The sequence below is a fragment of the Leuresthes tenuis genome, unplaced genomic scaffold (assembly GCF_036924035.1).
Source record: "Leuresthes tenuis unplaced genomic scaffold, fLeuTen1.0.hap1 SCAF_22, whole genome shotgun sequence".
NCBI lineage: Eukaryota > Metazoa > Chordata > Actinopteri > Atheriniformes > Atherinopsidae > Leuresthes > Leuresthes tenuis.
Genome location: NW_027325376.1, coordinates 5,780,062 through 5,799,579, shown reverse-complemented (window position 1 = coordinate 5,799,579; position 19,518 = coordinate 5,780,062). Strand labels below are relative to the sequence as shown.

The following is a 19,518-nucleotide window of genomic DNA, read 5'->3' as shown; positions in this document are numbered from 1 at the left end:
TCAAAGACTCTAACAAATGCACAGTCCATAAAGGTTCCCACAGCATTAATGTAGAGAGTAAATAAATAATTATATAAGCGGAGCATAGTGACACACAATACATGCTGCTGCGGCAGCAGCAAATAGAGTGCCCTTTTAATTATGCAGGAGACATCCGAAAGCAACAGCACTCCTCACACTCTGGGAAGCAGTTCAGTGAATACACCATATTAGAGGCTGTAACAGACAGAGCAGGGGAAGAGAAGGGAGAACCATGAAAAGGGCTTGAAATGATTTGAGAGGAGAAATAGCAAGAGGGAGGGGAGAAGGGTTATAGAGAGATGAGAGAGGAGATTAAAAAAGAAACTACTGTCAGAAAAAAACGGTAAGGCAGAAAGCGCCATTGTACGGGGTATGATGTGGAAGAGGCTGGGGGGGGGGGAGTACAGAGGAAAAACAGGCAGCAGGGGTGAATAGAGGGATGTAAAGATGCTTTAAAAATGTCCAAAGAGAAAGTCAACAATGAGCATCTAATATAAAAACAAAAACAATATATGGAATGCCAGAAAGGAAAGCAGATTAACAAAAAGGACAAGCAAGTAAGTAACAATCCTGAATTTAAAAGCGTAGAGTTGAAACCAAGCAAAAGAAAGATCAATAATTCATTAGACTTTAATGGGCAAGGATATTGTTCTTTTTCCCGAGAAACAAAATCAACTTGTTTCATCAAGCTTTTACTTCGTTTCTCTCTGCTGTTGCACCAAGCAGTGCAAAATCTGCCAAAATAACAGGCTGTGTCCGTAAAAGCTCAAACATCATGGATTTAGAATATCAAATCAAATGCTACCTGCAACTTCTACATGTGCTACAAATAGAAAAAAAAAAGTCCTAATGAAAAGAAAATAAGAGAAAAGCATACACTCAAGAATAGAAGTAATACGAGCTGTAGGGTGGAGGAGATGAGTGTGGTGGACATTTGTATACATGCAAAAAAGATAAGGGAGTACACTATGGGAGGCAACATATAAATGCCTATTTTTATTGCTGGGTCAAAAAATGATGTACAAGAAGCATGTTATTAGGACTTCTTTGCTGGGTGGTCCTACTCAAGCAGATACTGTAAAACTGACCCGCAAACATTGCAAAGCCAGAGTAGCATTCAAACTACATCTACCTTCTTTTTATGCTTTTGTCCTTTTCCTGTCCTTTTTTCAAAAAAGAAAAGGCAGCCTTGCACTGACAGAGGGCAGGTCAGGGCTTGACACAACTAAGGGGGAGCGTAGCCAGCTCCTGCCACGCTCCCCTTTGGGATAAAATAACTGCAAACCAAATCCTTATGTGAGCTGTCTACAACACTCTAACACACATTTGCCAGGGTTAGAAGCTGTGGCACTCCTGACGGAAAAGGCAGCTTCGACATGCTGAGATGAAAGTAACAAAAGTTGGACATGTTTGGTTAAGTGGTAACAGTATCCCTACCCAAGCATATCTAAGCCTTTTTTAAATATTACATGTGAATGGCACTCCAAACCAAAACAGATCAATACCACTAACTTGACACACATTAGCACCATAAAGGCAACAAGACTACTGAGACTAGCACTGTCAGAAAGCATTATGGCGGAGAAAACACTAAGAGGAAAAAGCAGAGACATTTAAGAGTGGTGGGGGGAAGCAAAGGAACATTGAGATGTGTCTTCTTACCTGTTTGTTGTACTTGTTGATAGTTTGAGTGCTGTACTCAGAGCAGTGGTCAGATCCAAGGGAAATGTTATCTCCGGTGCCAACGAAGGTATTGGCAGGGGGCAGCTCCTGAACTGCCTGGTGCTTTTTTCCAGCTGTTGGTGATTGTGGGTGAAGTTGAACCGTGGGGAGTGGTGAACTGGACTTGTAGTGCCGTGCCAGGTCCGGGCTCCCTGGTCCGCCGTTGACTGAACGATAGCGACCCATGCCAGGACTGTCCGACAGCTTCTCATTAACACTGTCATAGCGCTGCCCATTGGGTTTGGAGGCTTCTACAGTGACAATACTACTGTAGAGAGGCTGTTTGGACTTTTGTTTCTTCTTATCCTTCTTGGGCTTTTTGGATTTATCGTGCTGCTGTGGCGTAAAGAAGTCTTCATGATCCTTCTTACCGGCCTCATAGCCATTCTTATTCTTTGGACGGCAATAACGGGCCATGACTACAACAAGAATAATGAGAATGACAGTCATAATGCCTGAAACTACTCCAATTACAATGCTTAAGCGTTGCTTGCTTAGATCATAGTTGGGGTCACCGGCAATGTTGGTGTTGAGGGACGTGCTCAGGCTCTTAGCCACCTGGGCCTCCACGATTGTGGAATTAGAAAGAGTCTCATTAACATACACATGAACCAGCGTGGTGGTGCTCTGTGAAGGCTGTCCACTATCATTCACCTGGACCACCAGTCTATGGAGGCCGTAGTGCTTCTGCTCCAGTTTTGCCATCAGTGAAATGACCCCAGTGCCTCCATCAATCTCAAACAGCTTGAAAGGGTTGCCCCCAATAATGCTGTAGTTCAGGTCTGCATTGATGCCGGTATCTGTATCAGTGGCTATGACAGTTCTGACTACTGTTCTGATGTTACTGGAAGGAGGAAGAAGGGTGTAGGAGCTGTTTATTGGAAAAGTGACTGTTGGTGCGTTGTCATTTTCATCCATGACAAAGAGTGAAACTGTGGCTGTGGCAGATCGGGGAGGGTCACCGCCATCCACAGCTTTAACACGGAACGTGTATGTAGTTTTCTGCTCTCGGTCAAAGGACAAGGTGGAGAAAATCGTCCCAGTTTCATTCTCAATAGAGAAGATGTCCTCCTCTTCTTCAATAAAAAGACCCATTTCTGCATTTTGGCCTTTATCTGCATCAATTACTGTAACCATGCCGACTGGGCTGTTTGGATCTAGGTTCTCTTTGACATAGAAGGTGAACACATCCTGCATGAACTTTGGCTCATTGTCATTCTTATCGGCCACAAGTACAACCACAGTTGCAGAACCTTGAAGGGTGTTTATGCCCTTATCTTTGGCTATCACTTTGAATTCGTAGCGCTCTGTTTGCTCTCTATCCAGGATGGTGTTTACTCGGATGTCTCCACTGTCTGCATCAATAGAGAAAATCCCATTTACTGATGAGTCTAGGGAATAAGCTAGTTCAGCATTCTTCCCACTATCTGCGTCAATTGCTACCACTGTTGTCACCCTCTCGCCAGGGGCATTGTTTTCAGGGAACGACACCTCTACTATATTCTGACTGAAGATAGGAGGGTTGTCATTAGTGTCGCCCACTTTGACAATAAGAGAGTTATTACTTGCCAGGCTGGGGCTTCCGGAGTCCACAGCCACGATGACCACATTGTATTCCTGTGTGGCTTCATAGTCCAGTGGTGCAGATGTGTGCAGGAAATATTTCTTTTTATTCTGCTCACCCTCCATCTCACTGGCCGGTTTGAGCTGGAAAGGCACATCCCCAACTACTGTGCAAGTAACTATGCCATTTTCCCCCTGGTCACGGTCTGACACCTGAACTAAGGCAATGGGTGTGTCCACCACTACATCCTCAGCCACGTTGGCTACACCATCTTTTAGGAAAATGCGCCCAATCTTTCTGATTTCAATAGCAGGGACATTGTCATTCTCATCCTTGATGTTTAACACCACCGTCGCCTTGTCCATTTTGGGTGGCTGGCCTCGGTCACGGGCCATTACTGTGAATCTCAGTTGGCTCACTTCTTCACGGTCAATGCGGTGCAACACACTCAGCCACCCTGTGCTCTCATCCAACCTCAGCAGTCTCCTTACGGACTCTGTGGCAGCCCCAAACACATACTCGATTTGACCATTAACCCCCACGTCTGCATCGGCTGCTTTAAGTTGCAGTATGGGGGCGCCAGGGGAGCTGTTTTCTGCCAGGTCTGCTTCATACACACTTTTCTCAAAACGAGGACTGTTGTCATTCACATCAGTGATCATTACCCTCAAAATGGCCTGAGAGGAGCGAGGGGGATCTCCTCCATCCCTAACGCGCAACGTGAGCTCATAGGAGTCTCTCTGTTCTCTGTCAAGGGCCCCTTTAATGATGAGTTGAGGCTGCTTCTCTCCATCAGTGGTGTCAGCAACTTGCAGTTCAAAGACACTGCTCCTGCTTGCTCCTTCCTCAAATCTCCTCTTTCCAGAGTATGGATCCCCAGAAGACCCCAAGCGCCTGGAATTCTCCCCATTGTCCTGAATAAGCTCGTATCTCTCTATTCCATTCCTGCCAAAATCTCTGTCTGTGGCTGTGGGCAGCAGATAAAGAGTTCCAATGGGTCTGTTTTCCTCCACAGACAGAGTCAGGACAGGGGAAGGGAAAGACGGTGTGTTGTCATTTATATCTAATATGATGACTTTTCCTTCAAAGAGGTCAACCCAGCTCTGCGCCGGTCCGATCACCGACACTTCAAAATCTATAAAACACTCGTTTTCATCAAATATCATTTGGCACTGCTGTAATTTCTCACGGTCTATCCGCCTCTCATTGGTGGTGAGCTCACCTGTTATGTTGTCTATCTTGAAAAAATCTGAGCCGGATTCGAGAGTGAATGTCACCTCACCGGACCTGGCCTCAATGCCTAAGTCGGCGGCTACGTTGCCTACTCTGACATCGGCGGGTCCTTCCTCAGCTAAGCGGTACCGGAGCACTTGCTTGGCAGCGGGCTGATGCACAAGCTGCAGGATGAGCATGCAATAGTACAAACAGTCCACTGCACCAGTAGTCCTCATTGTTCAACCTTGCAAAAAATGTCCACGTTAATATGAAAAAAAGTACTACAAAAATAAATCACTAATGGAAAGTCTGAAAATAGAGAGAAATTTCGTTTTTATTAAGAGCACAGCTCTTTGCTTCGGGATGCGTGAGACTTCATCCTCCGGACGGCTTCCTCTCTTGTGCTGCAGTGAAAAGCAGCAAGTGCACGGGGCTTTGCTCTCTCCACTGTTTTCCCTCCTTCAGTGGTGGACGTTAGTTTCTCTTATCTTTATTAATTTATTATAAAAAAATAAAAAATAAAAAATAAGCTTCACGCCAGAGTCTTCGTGCGCTCCGGACGGTGCCTCAGATATTTGTTTGTCACGCGCGTAAAAGCCAAAATGTTATAGTCCGAGCATCACCAGAAAGTAAATTCAGTCCATGTCGCTCCGTTCTACTCACGGTTTATGAAATCTCCTTTCCTTTACTAATCCTCTGTCCGAAGTTATGTCCACTGATGTCAGAGAATCATTTAAATACCCGCGCACTTTCCAAACTCGCCCCACGGTGAGCGTGGACTGTGCGGAGCTGGTCAGCTCGCTGATCTTGAGGATATGCAGCAGATTACCTGTCCGGTTTCTTATTCTGCTCTATTCCTCTAAGTCACTTGCAACAAGCAGAATAGCACCGCTCTCACTCTCTCTCTCTCTCCTTTTACGAGCCAACTCTACAACCCACAAAAAAATGTTAGAGTTGCATTCAGAAGGGAAAAAAAGAGTCGTGTGACATAAAAATGACGGTGTACATCCGACGCAGTTTGTAGGAAATAACAGTTGAATTCCTCTCTGTGTTCAGCCTGCTCTTTCACCTGCAGACGCGCCGCATGTGTTGGCAGCCCCTATCTGCAGCGCTGTGAGAGGGATTCACAAATGATATTGCAGTCTCTCTCTCTCTCTCCACCCCACCTCCCTCCCGGCAGCGCGCGGAAACAGGGTCGGACTTGGTCTGGTTTGCCGGGTCCAGAGGCCAGCAGAGAATATACGACAATTAAAAAAAAAAAAAAAAAAGCACAGGGATAGAGGAAGAATATGCATCTATTTGATCCTTTTATTCTGTATTTTGGTCTTGACGTGGCTTGACACTTTATACTTCTATTTAAAACATTCCAGTGGGTGATATGGTGCAATCTCACATAAAATCAACATTGTATGTGTTTTAGTCTATTATAGTCGTTGCATCTTATCGAAAGCTTATTGCTATATTTTGGATCCAATGCTTAGATGCCGCAAAATGACCCTTCTGTCAGGGATCGTAAATTCACAAACCACTAACTTTTACGCACTCGGAGATCGACACAAGTTATCTGTTTTTACTGTGGCAGCTCCGAATGTCTGTCAAGCAGAAAGACGGGACGGGGCAGACTGTGCGCGCACTGCTGTGGTTTCCCTGTGGTTACTGATCTCTGAATGCGTGTGGTCGCCAGTGGCTGCATATGAGCTCTCAGGCGCAGTGGGCTCCGTGTCTTTTCGAGCCCGCTGCTCAGTCCACTCAGCATCCAGGAAACCTGACACCGTGGCTATGAATTAATTTGCATAAAGAGGAATAAACACTCAAATCCTCCCCTCCCTCGCCGTGCGCGGCCATCCACAAGATATTGACGAGGGTTTGTCATTCGGCCACTGCGCAAAACCCACTTCCTTGTGTGAGATTAGCGCACGCGGTGTGTGTCCTACAACTGTTGTCATTCAAGTGCTCGTGTCGAGTGCATTTTTTAAGGACACGTTCGTGTCACGCTCAGTCTTCCCAGCAGCGCACTAAAATGCCTCCGCGGACGCACAGCAGGGCAGTCAAACGGGTGAATTAGAGCATTTTGAAAATATATGTTCCGCGCTTAATCTCCTCTGCAGCACGTACGTGCATTTGCGCTGTTGTGTTAAGTGAAAAGAAAAAGAAAAAAACGCTTTTTTTCATGCTTGCGCGTGAGGATTTCCTCAACTTCAAATTACTCTCTTCTTGTTATAGCTATAAGGACGGTGCGGCGCTGTGTGTTTGTGTGTGAAATTATACAGTGTGTGAGCGTAATGAGTGAGTGAAGGAGTGAGGGACAGTAAGATGGGAGGAGGAGGAGGCAGCCAGTCTCAGCAGCTGCACCTCTCACAGACGGCAGACTGAATTCCAGCTCTGGCTTTATCCTTGCTTACGAGCGCCCTCTATCGTCGATTTAAACCCAATCCATATCAAAATGCTTTGGTAGCGGCACAGCAGTGTGAGAAGGGGGAAACCACTCAGATTACACATGTGATGGAGGGGAAGAGTTATTTTTCCTTCATTTTCCCCTTTTAAAAAAAGTCAGTTATACGTTTTATTCAAAATAAATTGAGATTATTATGTTTTGTAGATTGTAAAACAGGATCAGTTTTGTCCACATGTACACTTAGGTCATGAACTGTTTGCACATAGACATGATTTATGTCAGTTTATCAAAACACACTCAAGTTAGTCTTATACAATGATAACAGAATGAATATAGATTGAAATTGGAGGCTTTTTGCTTTGATTTGACTTTATTCACATCCAACATGGAGGCTGTGAATCCTCTTTAGGACATCCACTGCTAATTTATAGCCATTTTTCAGGTTCAATTTAATTTTACAGTGTACTAGAAGGCTGTTTCGTGGACATCATTGCTCCTTCAATATTTCTTCAACAATAAATCAAGTATAAGGTCTGCAGTTGATTCCAAGTGTGGGATCTGCGTTTGGAATCTGTTGCTGTGAATTTACAGCAGGCAGTTAAAGGAGCTCTGAATGTAACTGAAACCGGTCATCCTTTGTCAGGAAGAACAAAACAAATAAATCACTGTGAAACGGTAATATTTGGAGGAGCTAAATCAACAGTCATATATATATATATATATAAAAGAAAATCACTGGCGAGTTGTTCAACATAAAAAGGTTTACGATTGCAGGACTCTTTACATGGTAAGAAAACAACATCTTTCAATTGAGGACCATTTTCCAGGGGGTAAACATTTCATTATCTGAGACTAGCCATGAAGAGAAGACATCACAAGTAAAATGCAAAGGATTCACCACAAGGTGTAAACCATTCATAAGCCTTGTAGGAAGCCATGCCATCACATTGCCAAAGATTCAAAGATGATCCAACTGCAGAACTCGCTCTGTGCTCTGAGCCAATCAAATTTGAGTGTGAGGAAGCATGGCTTAACAAACTAAACTTTCACCTACTTTGCTCTGGCCATCTTCTAAAATCAGTTTCTAATAAGATTTGAGGCAATAAGTTATCAATGCAGTTATATATTTTTCATTCATATTAGACCATTTTAGACCTTATGTCATAGTCCAGTAGTGGTTTGTTCGTGTGTTGTTGTCTGTTTATCTTCTGGATGATTCTAGGATGGGTTGGGCAGGCTGAGACCCACCCCTGGGTGGAGTCCTGGGTTCCTGCTCCTCTCCTGGCCCACCTGTAGTTCTCATCATCGGCCTGTATTTAAGGACCATCTTCTGCACCCAGTCTCTGTCAGATGCCTTAGCATAGTGCTAGTCAGGCTCTTTCATGCGTTTCTTCGAGCCCGCAGTACTAATGTTTCGGTTTCTCTGCGTCCCCCGTCTGGCTGAAGAGCAGCCCGGTTACCCATATCGCTTACCTGCTTCTGTCAAGCTGCTCCACCTTCCGCCTCTCAGTTCCCAAGTAAGCACATTCTTTGTAAAAATTAGCAACCCGTTGGATCTCTTTCTGAAAACTGTGTTTCAAGCCATACCTGGACCAACTTCCCTCTCCTCTCTCCCAGAGCAACCTCCCTGTGTGACTGGACCTTTCCCCTGGATTTCCCATTGCTGGCATTTAGTCCCTGTGCCAACTCCCTTTGTGTCAGTAAACTTGCTTAACTGGGAAACGGTCTGTGTTTGGTCCTGCTTTCTCATCATTGCCTTCATTGGCTCCGACATATCAGGCCTTGTTTGAATTTTATGTGCGACTTTAATAAAACAGGTGCTCTACCACACTTCTGGTTACAGTTCTAGTTTCTTTTTCTTTCTTCTGTATTTTAATCTTTATTAATGAACTGAAACCTTTTGAACTGTAAGACAATACAAAGCTGAGAAGCTTACATAGTAATACTAATCACCAGTTAAATAAGTGACAAATGGATATATATTAAGTATAGTATAAGTTTTAGGTTATTAAGTTTTCCATCTCTCCAAGTTAAATCTATAGTGTAGGCTATGTGTATTCTTAATAAATGAACAATTAGGTTTAAATTTCTAGTGTCTGTAGTGTTAAAAGCAAACAACAAATGTTTGCTTTTTTATCTGTGTCATACGTAACATACACGATTACACAATAATATTTGGATGTATGATGCATTTTGATTGGCTTTGAAAAGAGTGATATTAAGATCATCTTATGAAAGTTGGACAATGGCTTTAAACCAGGTTTGAAAGGTGTGGTGAGAATGAAAATCAAGCACCATTTTGGAAATTGATTTTAGGGGAAACTTGAGGTGAAACAAGTGAAAGTTTTTGCCATTCATTCAGCAGAAGCTATCTACTTATGCATAAATCCAAATGGCTAAGAACACAGAGATCTTCTGTTCTGCAGTTGGACAGTCTTGGGAGGCACTGTGATGGCAGACATCCATGGTGTCCAGTGGCACTGGTGTCCTTGGTAACAGTCTGGACTTAGAGATTTCAGTAGTACAGAGACATCTCTTGAGAATATCTAATTGCTGCATTTAATATTGTCAATCACAACATCTTCGTGAATTGTTTACAGTCATTGGTTGGAATTAAGGGTTATTATAGCTATGAGACTGTGACACTCACATTTCTCTGTAAGATCCTTTTCAGCAGCTCTGAATAAGTTTAACTTCTCAACAGCCCAGCAGAGTTATTGCCTACCACAGGACTCTGTCCTTAGCCCCCTTGTGTTCTCTATATGCATGCTACCTCTTGGCTTGCTTATTCAAGACCATAACGTACCATTTTTACTCTGATGACACTCAGCTGTACATGTTGATAAAACACACCAATTCCAGCAGCCTTGCTACTAGCAGCTTGTCTCTGACTTTCAAATTCAATGATGAGAACCCAAGGGTTATTCTGTATGGTCCGCCCATGCTGTTGGTTCTAATCTTGGCATTCTTTCACACAGACCGCAGAAATCCAGTCGTAATATTTGATTCAGTCCCTAGTTTTGATGCCGTTGAGACAGCTCAACACAATCTGAAACAGCAGTTCATTTCTTTCAACTGCTTACAAAAAGTTAAGCATCTCTTTGTATATTCTCTCCTTGACTTCTATAATTCACGATACTCAGGTCTCAGTCGGGGCTCCTTTCGTCATCTCCAGCTGATCCAAAACGCTGCAGCTTGACCCATTACTGGTACAAAAAGGCGCGGACACGTCACTCCCGTGCATGCCTCCCTGCACCTACTCCGTGTTAGACTTCGTATTGACTTTAAAATCTTACTGCTCAACTTCAAATCCTGAAATGGACTTTATCCAAAATACATCTCAGACTTACTGACCCTGCATGTTCCATCCTAACCATTGAGATCCGGATATGCTGCTCTGCTAACTGTCACCACACCACTAAGAGAGATAAGTCCTTTTCCATTAGAGCCCCCATCTTGTGGAACTCTTTGCCCTCTGAAGTCAAGTACACCAGGTTTATAGCTAGCCTCAAATCCCTTCTTAAAATGTTCCTTTTTGAGAAAGCCTTTATCAAACATTTGATTGCGTTTTTGTGAACGTCCATCTGACTCTAACTCATCTGATCCCTTATTGTAAAGTCCTTTGTGACCTTGTTAAGAAAAGTACCATACAAACAACACTTGATTTTTATTCCACATTACATAATTGTATTTTTATTATTTCTGATATGACAGAGGAGAGAAGAGACTGGATACATTTTTAAGTGTACGGGGATATATTGTTGGCTCATATTCAACCAAATGCTTCAAAGTGGACTGGACAGAGCTTCAGAGCACAAATGGACAATCACACAAAACACAATGCAAAAGACACCCTCGAGCTTTTGAGAGTAAAGTAGTGGAGTACTCTGCAATGTCTGAGTGAGCAGCCTGATTTCAGCATTTCACTTGCTGAAGACAAATATAAAGGCACAAAGACCCACAAACAAAGGGGGGGAAAAGACATCTGAGGACGGCTGCAGTAAAGGCCTGGCAAGACATCACAAAGAAGGAAATCCAGTCAGTGATGTTCTGTGGGTTCCAGACTTCAGGCTGTCATTGCCTGCAGAGGATCCTCAGCAAAGTATTTACAATGAACATTTTATAAGTGGTTATGTTAATTTGATCAATTACAGATGAGCCCCTGAAAAACAGCTGTAAATCCTCCTTTCTTGCAGTTTAGATTTGAATAACCTCAATAGAGTCTGCATCGTAAAGCCGTGTTTATTATATGAGTCGGTTAATACTGGATAAAGTAAACTACTGTATGCGTTATTGGGGCTCTGCACAGACCACAACTAAGTCAGTTTCCTCCCACTGACTATAAATGTGTTGGCCATAAAATAAACACACAATTGTACTGTTAACAATCTCCAGCAGGAAATCTGTTTTCAGTAAGCACTATGAAGCCACTGCATCAGATAAGAACAGCGCAGAAATAACAATAACTCCGTGCCCGAGGCCGTCGCAATACACAGATACAGAGTGGAAATGAGCATGCAGGTGATTCTGAGACCACGTTTACTGTCAGAACCATAAAGATCAAGGCTCAAAATCATCACTGAAAATCACCATCACAGTTGTGCGTAAGTTGCTCTCGAGTGGATGAGTGGTCGCAACGATGCGAGGGAAAGCACTCAGTGCTGTTACGCAGACCTCATCTGTGACAACGAGGTGTTTTTGAAAACGAGATGTTCAAAAAAGTGACTCATCCTCCCACACTGTGACTGATGCTTATTAAAACAAGTTCTGTTCCATCTTTTTACCCCCCCACCCCAACCCAAAAAGTAATTTTCTGACTAAATGCTTTGAATGTAATGCAAATGTCAGGTCATGGCTGAGTTCCAAAATGGCTACAGCCTGAGAAAACTCATCTTAAAAGGTTTACGGCTCTCTGTATTTTTGCTTATTTGGCTCATCCCCCCATGGACAGTCTGGGAACATTAATGAAATGTGGGAAGAGAAAATGAAAAAGTGAGATGATTGCACAGTCTGCTGAATTAATGCTTCCCATTTCATAAACATAATACAAGCAGGAAAGTCTGCCTGTCCTTATTTACATTTTACACTGGTTAATGCTTATTGTGGTGCTGTGACATTGTGCGCAATAGATTTGCAATTATGCCGGCTGTCAACATGAAATTACACCTTTGTTGCCCAGTGATGTGAGGATGGAGGTATTTGGATGATTGGCTGCATTGCTAAAGCACAAAAATATGCCCTTTTGTTATTACAGGTTTAACCCATTGATTTGACACTTTTCACCAAATGGGGCTTTTACAGAGAAAGCCGTTTAAATCCTAAGCATGTAACCGCCATTGTACAGTTTCCATCATCCTTAATATACAGCAGAGGAGCATTCTTTATCAGAGCTGCTCTCTCCTCTTCTGTAGTTTCTCTACATTTATTACGACCAGTGTAAAAACTAAATGCACAGTGAGAAATGTTGCATTTCAAACACGATTACCCGAGAACACTAAGTGGTCACACAAAGTTTGCTCACATGCTGCAAAAGAGCTAATTCCCAGCAAGAGCTGTGCCGATTGTCTTATGAGGGATGTAAAAGTAGAACAATGTTTGGAAGCACAGATGAAGAGGCAGTGAAGACATAGCTGTGATGTGTGAGATGGACTATATTTACCAGGTAGAGAACTCTATTTACACCTAGGCAGGAGACTTTTGGCAACACGAGGTTTATTCTCACCTACGAAGAGAATACACACGCTTTCGTGGAAAGGCTTGCCGACTAAGAATGAACCAGTCAATTTATTCAAGATGCTCATGATTATAGGAGTTAACGCTACAGTGAAAGTTTGAGGTCTGTGTTTCTTAGCAGAGCACTGAGATAGCAGCCCAGTCTCCTGGAAAAAAAAACTATAAAAGACAAAAAAAACTTGTTTTATTCGTGATGAATACAAATTGGTGCCGCCCAGTACAGCTTTTCAAGTAACTTATTTCAGTTGGACCTCTGGCTCGCATGTCTGGTACATTTTGTTAGTTTGGCCATTAAGTATTTAACACCTAACCTTAGCCGTGAGGTTTTCCATGTGTAAAACACGGATGCAACAGCAACTGAAAGTTGAAGAAAAACAGCGTGTGAATCTTAAAATGACCTTCGAGAGTGAAATTGCTTTGAAATAGCATCAATTTAGTTGCGTCTGTCGCACATTTTGCTTTGAGGCCAAGTTGAAAATGGTTAAGAATGCTCATACTGAACTCATATTGAGCTTTTCCATTACCACCACGTCTGGTCCTCCAAGAACATTCCTGTTCAGTCCGTTGATTTAATCTCTATTTCATCGACATGGTGCCAATTCACAACAGAAGTCATTCAGGGGAACTTACAGAGAAAGCAAAACAGCTCAAATTCGGTCCGAATCACGTGATTATATTCGAAAAGGCATGATAAAAATATGTTGATAGACTCTCTCAAGGGATCAAATTAGTCACCACCTCTTGCATCATCATCAAAAGGGGGGATTTTAGTTTCAGGTTAATTTCTTTTCATTCAGATAGAGTTCTGTTTTTAAGGAATCTTAACTTTTATTCAAAAATCTTGCAGCCCGTAGACTATGTAACCGTTCACTTACTTCACGCTATGCAGGGAAATTTCTCCTCCGCATTTAACCCATCCAGGTTGGCACCTGTTGAACGCACACATGCACAAGGTCACACACTCAAGCGGTGGGCAGCAAATCACAGCATATGGTGCAGTGCCTTGGACTGCCACCCCTCCGGCTGTCAGTTCACCAATCTTTGAGTGGCGAGAGTGGGAATCAAACCGCCAACCTTCCGGTTATTGAACCACGGCCCGGCCGCCCTTGGGGTCCAACAGAATGGTTTTGAACAGATTAAAAGCAAGAAATAATCCTTCCAGTTCCGTGATCCCATTTACAAGGTTCAATTTGTTTCAGTGCGTAAACCGAACCAAACAGTGACCAAATACACAGGAAAACTGCAGTTTTGAATTGAGTTGAACTATACTGAGTTGGTGCTGTGATTCGGGTAGTTTTGCAGATGACTGCTGGTTAAGTGACTCTCAGGTGGTTGCAGTCTGAAACTGTGCTCTGTAAATATCAAGCCTGTCACATCTGTTAGTTTTGTTATGTTTTTAGTTCTTGGTTTAGTCTTTAGTTTGGCCATGTTTTCCTTAGTTTCTCTTGCCCTGCCATCACGTTCATCCATGTCACTTGTGTTTCTTTCCCTAGCTGCACCCTCCTCAGTATTTAGTTTCCAGGTTTTCCATGTTTCATTGCCAGATCCTCACCGTCATCCATGCGATTGTCACTGATGTTATCAGGCTTGTCTTTGTTATCCATGTCAGGTTTTTGTTTTGTCAAGTTTTTTTTACACGGTTTGTGTTGTTTCTTTTAAATAAATCGAGTTTTACTATGAAATATCTGCATCCAGGTCCAACTTCCACCACGCCAAGCACCCAACCTGATCCAACGTGACAAAGCCAAACCCATGATGTTTTACAGAGAAAGGAAAGAAAATGTGTAAATGTTTTATACAGTGGGTGGGTTTGGGCAAAGTTTTCATCAGTTTCATCAAAGTCTACAATGAATTTGTAACTTTTCTGAAGCTGCTTTACAAACGCAGCTGATTTGGCTCAACTCTCGCATTTAAACAGTTTGATTGCTATTTCCTCCTTTGTGGCTGAAAATTCTCCCAAATTGGGCATTCAGCAGTCATGTACTTACTGGAGCGTTAACAATTGTACAACAAGGTTGCATTTCTGTCTGCTCACTGCAGAGATTTTGGATGATTTGGATGAATACCGAAGGCTCAAGTCTTTTTAAATAATGAGAGCAGCTTTTGTGTGTTGAGCAGAGACAAGGACATGACACAACTGCACGACATCTTAACCTTACTACTGCTACATCAAAAGAGAAGGTTGATTATCCGAAAACTAAAGAGTTGCTGTATTTAGTGCTTTGAAAGTGGAAAAATAAGTTTCTTGGTCATTCTTTTGTTGTTTAAGAACGACTGGACAATGGATTCAGGATGCTTGCAGCAGCACAGTTAGCTTTCACATTTAAAGACATTTTCGTCATGCAGTCATTGTGATCTAAGCTATAGTATGCCATGATAATTGATTACTCTCCATTCTCCAAACAAGTAGGGAAAATAAAAGTCAGCTTATTTCTTTTCTCTGTTGACGCAGTTTCTAAGACTGTTAACAATGCAGAAAAATTGAGTTTTGGGTTATAACACTGGTTTATTTATTTTTTTGCAGTGTTTGTACTGCTTTATTTGTGCAAGTGCAATTTGCAGGATGAGCAAATCTATATTTTTAAAAATAGGCAGGCATACCTTTGTGTATCGGTACAAAACACATTCTATTATTTATACAGTCAAGTGATAAAAAAGAATACCAACGCAGCAGGGGCCACATTCATAATAATTCCTCACGCAAAGAGTTGCACCGAGATAGGAGATGCAAAAACATTTTTTTAGAATTGTGAGTGTTCCCCCTCAAAATGAAAGAGTAGATCCTGGTAAAGATAAAAGTCATTATCGGCGAATCTCAACCATTAAAAGAGTTCCTAAGATGAAAAGCTGTTCGGAGTAAGTAGGTGGAATTTTAAGAGGCTTAAGAGTTCCTTAAGCAGAGAAGACAATGGCCAAAAAGCAAAAGAAGGAGGAAGAGATATGCGCCAAACAATGGATGACAAACACTCCAGATAAGATCATGAAGGGTTCATGTCTGCCACTTAATCGATCAGTCAGGCTTTGTTTATTTTCAAGTAAAATGCTTCCCAGTGCAACAAAGAAGGCAATTACAAAGACATTTAAATGATACAAGCAAGGAATGACAGAAAAGATGATATAAAAGCATATATTGAAGTGCTGAAATATCAATAAAACCAGTCATGAAAATAAAAACAATAAAACAAAAATACATTTGGTCGTTATCAGGCTGTTACTCTGATATAAATACAGCTTCAGTTATTAGTTATTTCACAAAAACTATGTAAAAATGAGGTATTTATAATCAGCTGATCATCAGGAGGTGTGTTAACACGGTGCTAAGGAGGAGAGACATCAGCAATAACCTGCCAGAAGCAACTGCTGCCCATAAATCTGGGAGGGGCTACGAGGCTGACGACAATAAAAAAAAAACAGTTATGAGTCCAGTTATTTTACAGGGAGAAATATTGTTGTGAAATAACATCCAAGACAGTTGCCAATTTTCCCAGGAATAGACGTGCCCCCCCCAAGTGGTCGACTAATTCCCCATACTCAGCTTCATGTCCATCACTGCTACACCCTGACAACAGCAGAGCCATCTGAGTGTCTCTGGGTATGACAGGACTCTGAGCGGTACTGGAAGAGTACAGTCCCCTGTGGTGCTCCTGTGCTGCTGAACACCTTCTTAGTCACACATCTCTTCAGTCCCTCAAAACCGTGGTCTGATAACAATCCCAGTGATTGCGGAGGCATCCACCTCTATTTATCTGGATGATTAATAATATAGATATATATGTGTATGATTTACACTTCCTTTGCATATGTGACAGGGTTTCCTTTGTAAGTGTGGATTGTCACGAGTTGAAGTGAATGTGCGCAGAGCACTTTTCCCTCAGGGAACGAATATAACTATCACTCAAGAAAGTGTAAAAAGTCGACAGGGTGGCAGGCAGTCAGGTAGGCAGCCGGGCCACTCTTAGGCAACTCTTTGTAGTGTTGCCCAAGAAATAACATGTCTTGGGATCCTCTGCTTTGAACGTGAAAGGCAAACATCAACAAGGAGTGACTCAACAGCACAGAAAAGCAAAGTCCAGAACAATGGTGGTGTAGCCCAGCAAGACTTTTTCTCTCCAACTCCCTCTGGCAAATTGCTATTTTGAGACTCCCAACGCCTTGTTCTGCCTTCTCCCTGTGGGCTTTGCTAGAATTGTTGAACAGATCACAACACAATAGGGTTGGTTCAGAACGACTCAAAGCAGACCGCTCAGGGAGGCGCAGGGGATAAAGTGAATGGTACTTACATTTTTTTTTGGCCACAAATTTCAAACCATGGGTGCCACAGCTTGTTGGTTTGCATCAACATATCTTTGGCTAAACTCTGAATTTAGAGGTGTCTCTGGCTAAAAATGTGACAGAATTCACACTGCGACAGAACACAGACTGAGGACTGTGGCATATTATGAAATTCACACAAATCGACAAACCAAAGCACAAGACTTCCAGAAATGACAGAATTAAGCATGTAATTTGTGATGCCGGGATGCTCTCGCTTGATCTTGGTAGAGCAGTTCGAATCTGAATTGGCCACATTCATTCAAACTAACTTGGATTTGAAAACGGTAAATTCAACAGGCCAAATATGTCAAAATACAAGAAATCTGACTTTTTCACAGTGTTTTCATGTACCTCGACTAAACTTATGAACGCATAAAAACTCATACAACTAAACCAAGATGTGCAGATATATCCACTAAACAACACATTGTTTCAGTTATTAATCTCATCTGAGATTACCTTAGAAGGACTAAAAATGTGAGGCTGCTTGTTTAAAACATGCCTCTTTAGGGATCCAGTCACAAGTGATCAGCTGTAATTGTGTCAGATTAAACTTAGTATTACAAATCATTTCCACATTTGATCTCACTTCTCCAATCCATACACTAAACAACACAGCTACTTCATACACAGATGAGCTGGGACACCAGTAGCAAGTCCACTAATGATTTAATAATAACACATCTGGACAAGTTTGGGGTAAGAGAGCTCGCTTTGCTCCTTTTGCCATCACAGTTCTGGATAATCTCATACCATAGCTCTGAGGTAAGATTCAAACACTCGTTTAATGTTATATGTGATGGCACAGTTGTTCGATGTTGTTTGTTCTGGGGGAACACTGCACAGACCTGTGAAAATGAATTTTCCAAATTGGACAGTAGAGACAGATTTGACTTGAAGTTCCAGGATCAGGTTCACATTCATAGATTGCACTGATATGTCATGTATTCTGAGAAACAAAGTACAAAGATACATTCGTGAGGTTGCAGAGCTTAACACAACTCCATCACAGAGCGATGAGCTATAAATTGAAGCTGTTGAAACAGTTTTCATTCTGAAATGTCTGAGGTGAAAGCATGCAAATTGGTGAATTGCTCTGCTGTCGTTAAAAAAATACCATTAGTGCCTGTAGTATACATCCATCGATACTGTGAACCTTATAAAACACAACACCTCCACAACACTTTGATATTCTGTTAAGTTCTATTTACATTAAACAGCAGTTTTGAGGACCAGGAATATGGGCGGCTCGGTACTGAACATTCAGCGTTAGGACTTGCATGATGCACGACTGCTCTGCTTGTGTGGAAGCCTGTCAGTGAATATGTGGCTGCATACGTCACAGTGTGTGAATGTGACTGTTGTGTTAGGCTTTATATTTTGCTATATTATTTAGTATTAACAATTTGCGATCCTGAGTATCTGTCTAATTCTACAGAGAAGACTATAATTCAACATGTAGAAAAACACTGAACAACTGCCCCTGAGTGCTAGATAATCAGGACTTGCATTGACTTTACCGCTAACGATGTATTCTTCTGACACCTCCTAAAGACTTTCTCTGGGCATTTCTTAACCCCATAAGAAGTGTATTATTTAGAATTACATCAATTGCAACCTTTATGGAAGAATAACCCTTTTGGGAACTGAACTCTGCATAGTAGCTTTCCTAGTAAGGGCTGTTTTGATGGGAAGGTTTTATTGCAACAGCAGTATGATCAGTTCTCATCAGTTTGAGTGAGTAACCTTCACCTGTTCCTTTTCTACTTCCTGACCCAAGCACATCTTTACTGTGCTTAAATTGTATGGCTCTATGCCATCTGTGAACAGCTCCAGAGTTGCAATTCGGTGAAAAACACAAACTGAGCATAGTCCAGCAGTACAGACATTCACTGTTGTGTTTAGGAGAGAAAAGAAAAAACATGCATATGAAACAGAAGAAAAATAGAGAAGCAAAACAACAGTAGAGACTGACACCAATATGAAAAAACTTCACATTAACAAGTTTGAAAATGTGATAGGGAGGTTTCTGAGGATACTGAAAGTGCTGTCTTTAAATGGTCCTTGCAATACTTATGTAGGCAGGGGGTCAAAACAAACGACCGGTTGTTACACTTTTACTTTTTCATCATCTTTAACATCCAAATTTAAAGCACTGCGCTCCTTTTTTTTGTCCTGTCTAGCATCATGGCAAGCAGAATTGTATTCTGAATACCATGGTACGTCAAACACATTTGCTTTGCCAAGAGAAGCTTTATAATTAATATAAAGCTTCCCTTGATGCCCAAGTACTGCGTATTGATTTATTTTGTTAAGTTGCTTCATACATATTGATGCAGAACCTGACCAGGGGACAAGGGGGGGGAAAGGGGGGGAAAAGGGGGGGAAAAGGGGGGAAAGAAGACAGAGATACTATGAAATTATAAGACGATGAGAAAAACAAGACAACTCTGGACAACTAGTTGCTACATCTGTAGAAAGAATAAAGAGAAACATCCTACAACACCTGTGGGGAAACCAGGCAAAGAATCACCAGAAATGCCTGCAGGTAGGC

The 19,518-nt window shown here is 42.1% G+C and overlaps 1 protein-coding gene across 3 annotated transcripts in view; it reads right to left on the bottom strand.

The window, feature by feature from the left end:
- Positions 1–5,631, bottom strand: part of pcdh7b (protocadherin 7b) — a 104,381-nt gene extending 98,750 nt beyond the window's left edge. For all 3 annotated transcript variants that reach the window (XM_072376435.1, XM_072376437.1, XM_072376436.1), the window contains exon 1: positions 1,684–5,631. In XM_072376435.1, the coding sequence (XP_072232536.1) occupies positions 1,684–4,758 (3,075 nt within the window). In that variant the 5' untranslated portion in view covers positions 4,759–5,631. The remainder of the gene's footprint in view (positions 1–1,683) is intronic.
- Between the last annotated feature and the right edge of the window lie 13,887 nt (positions 5,632–19,518).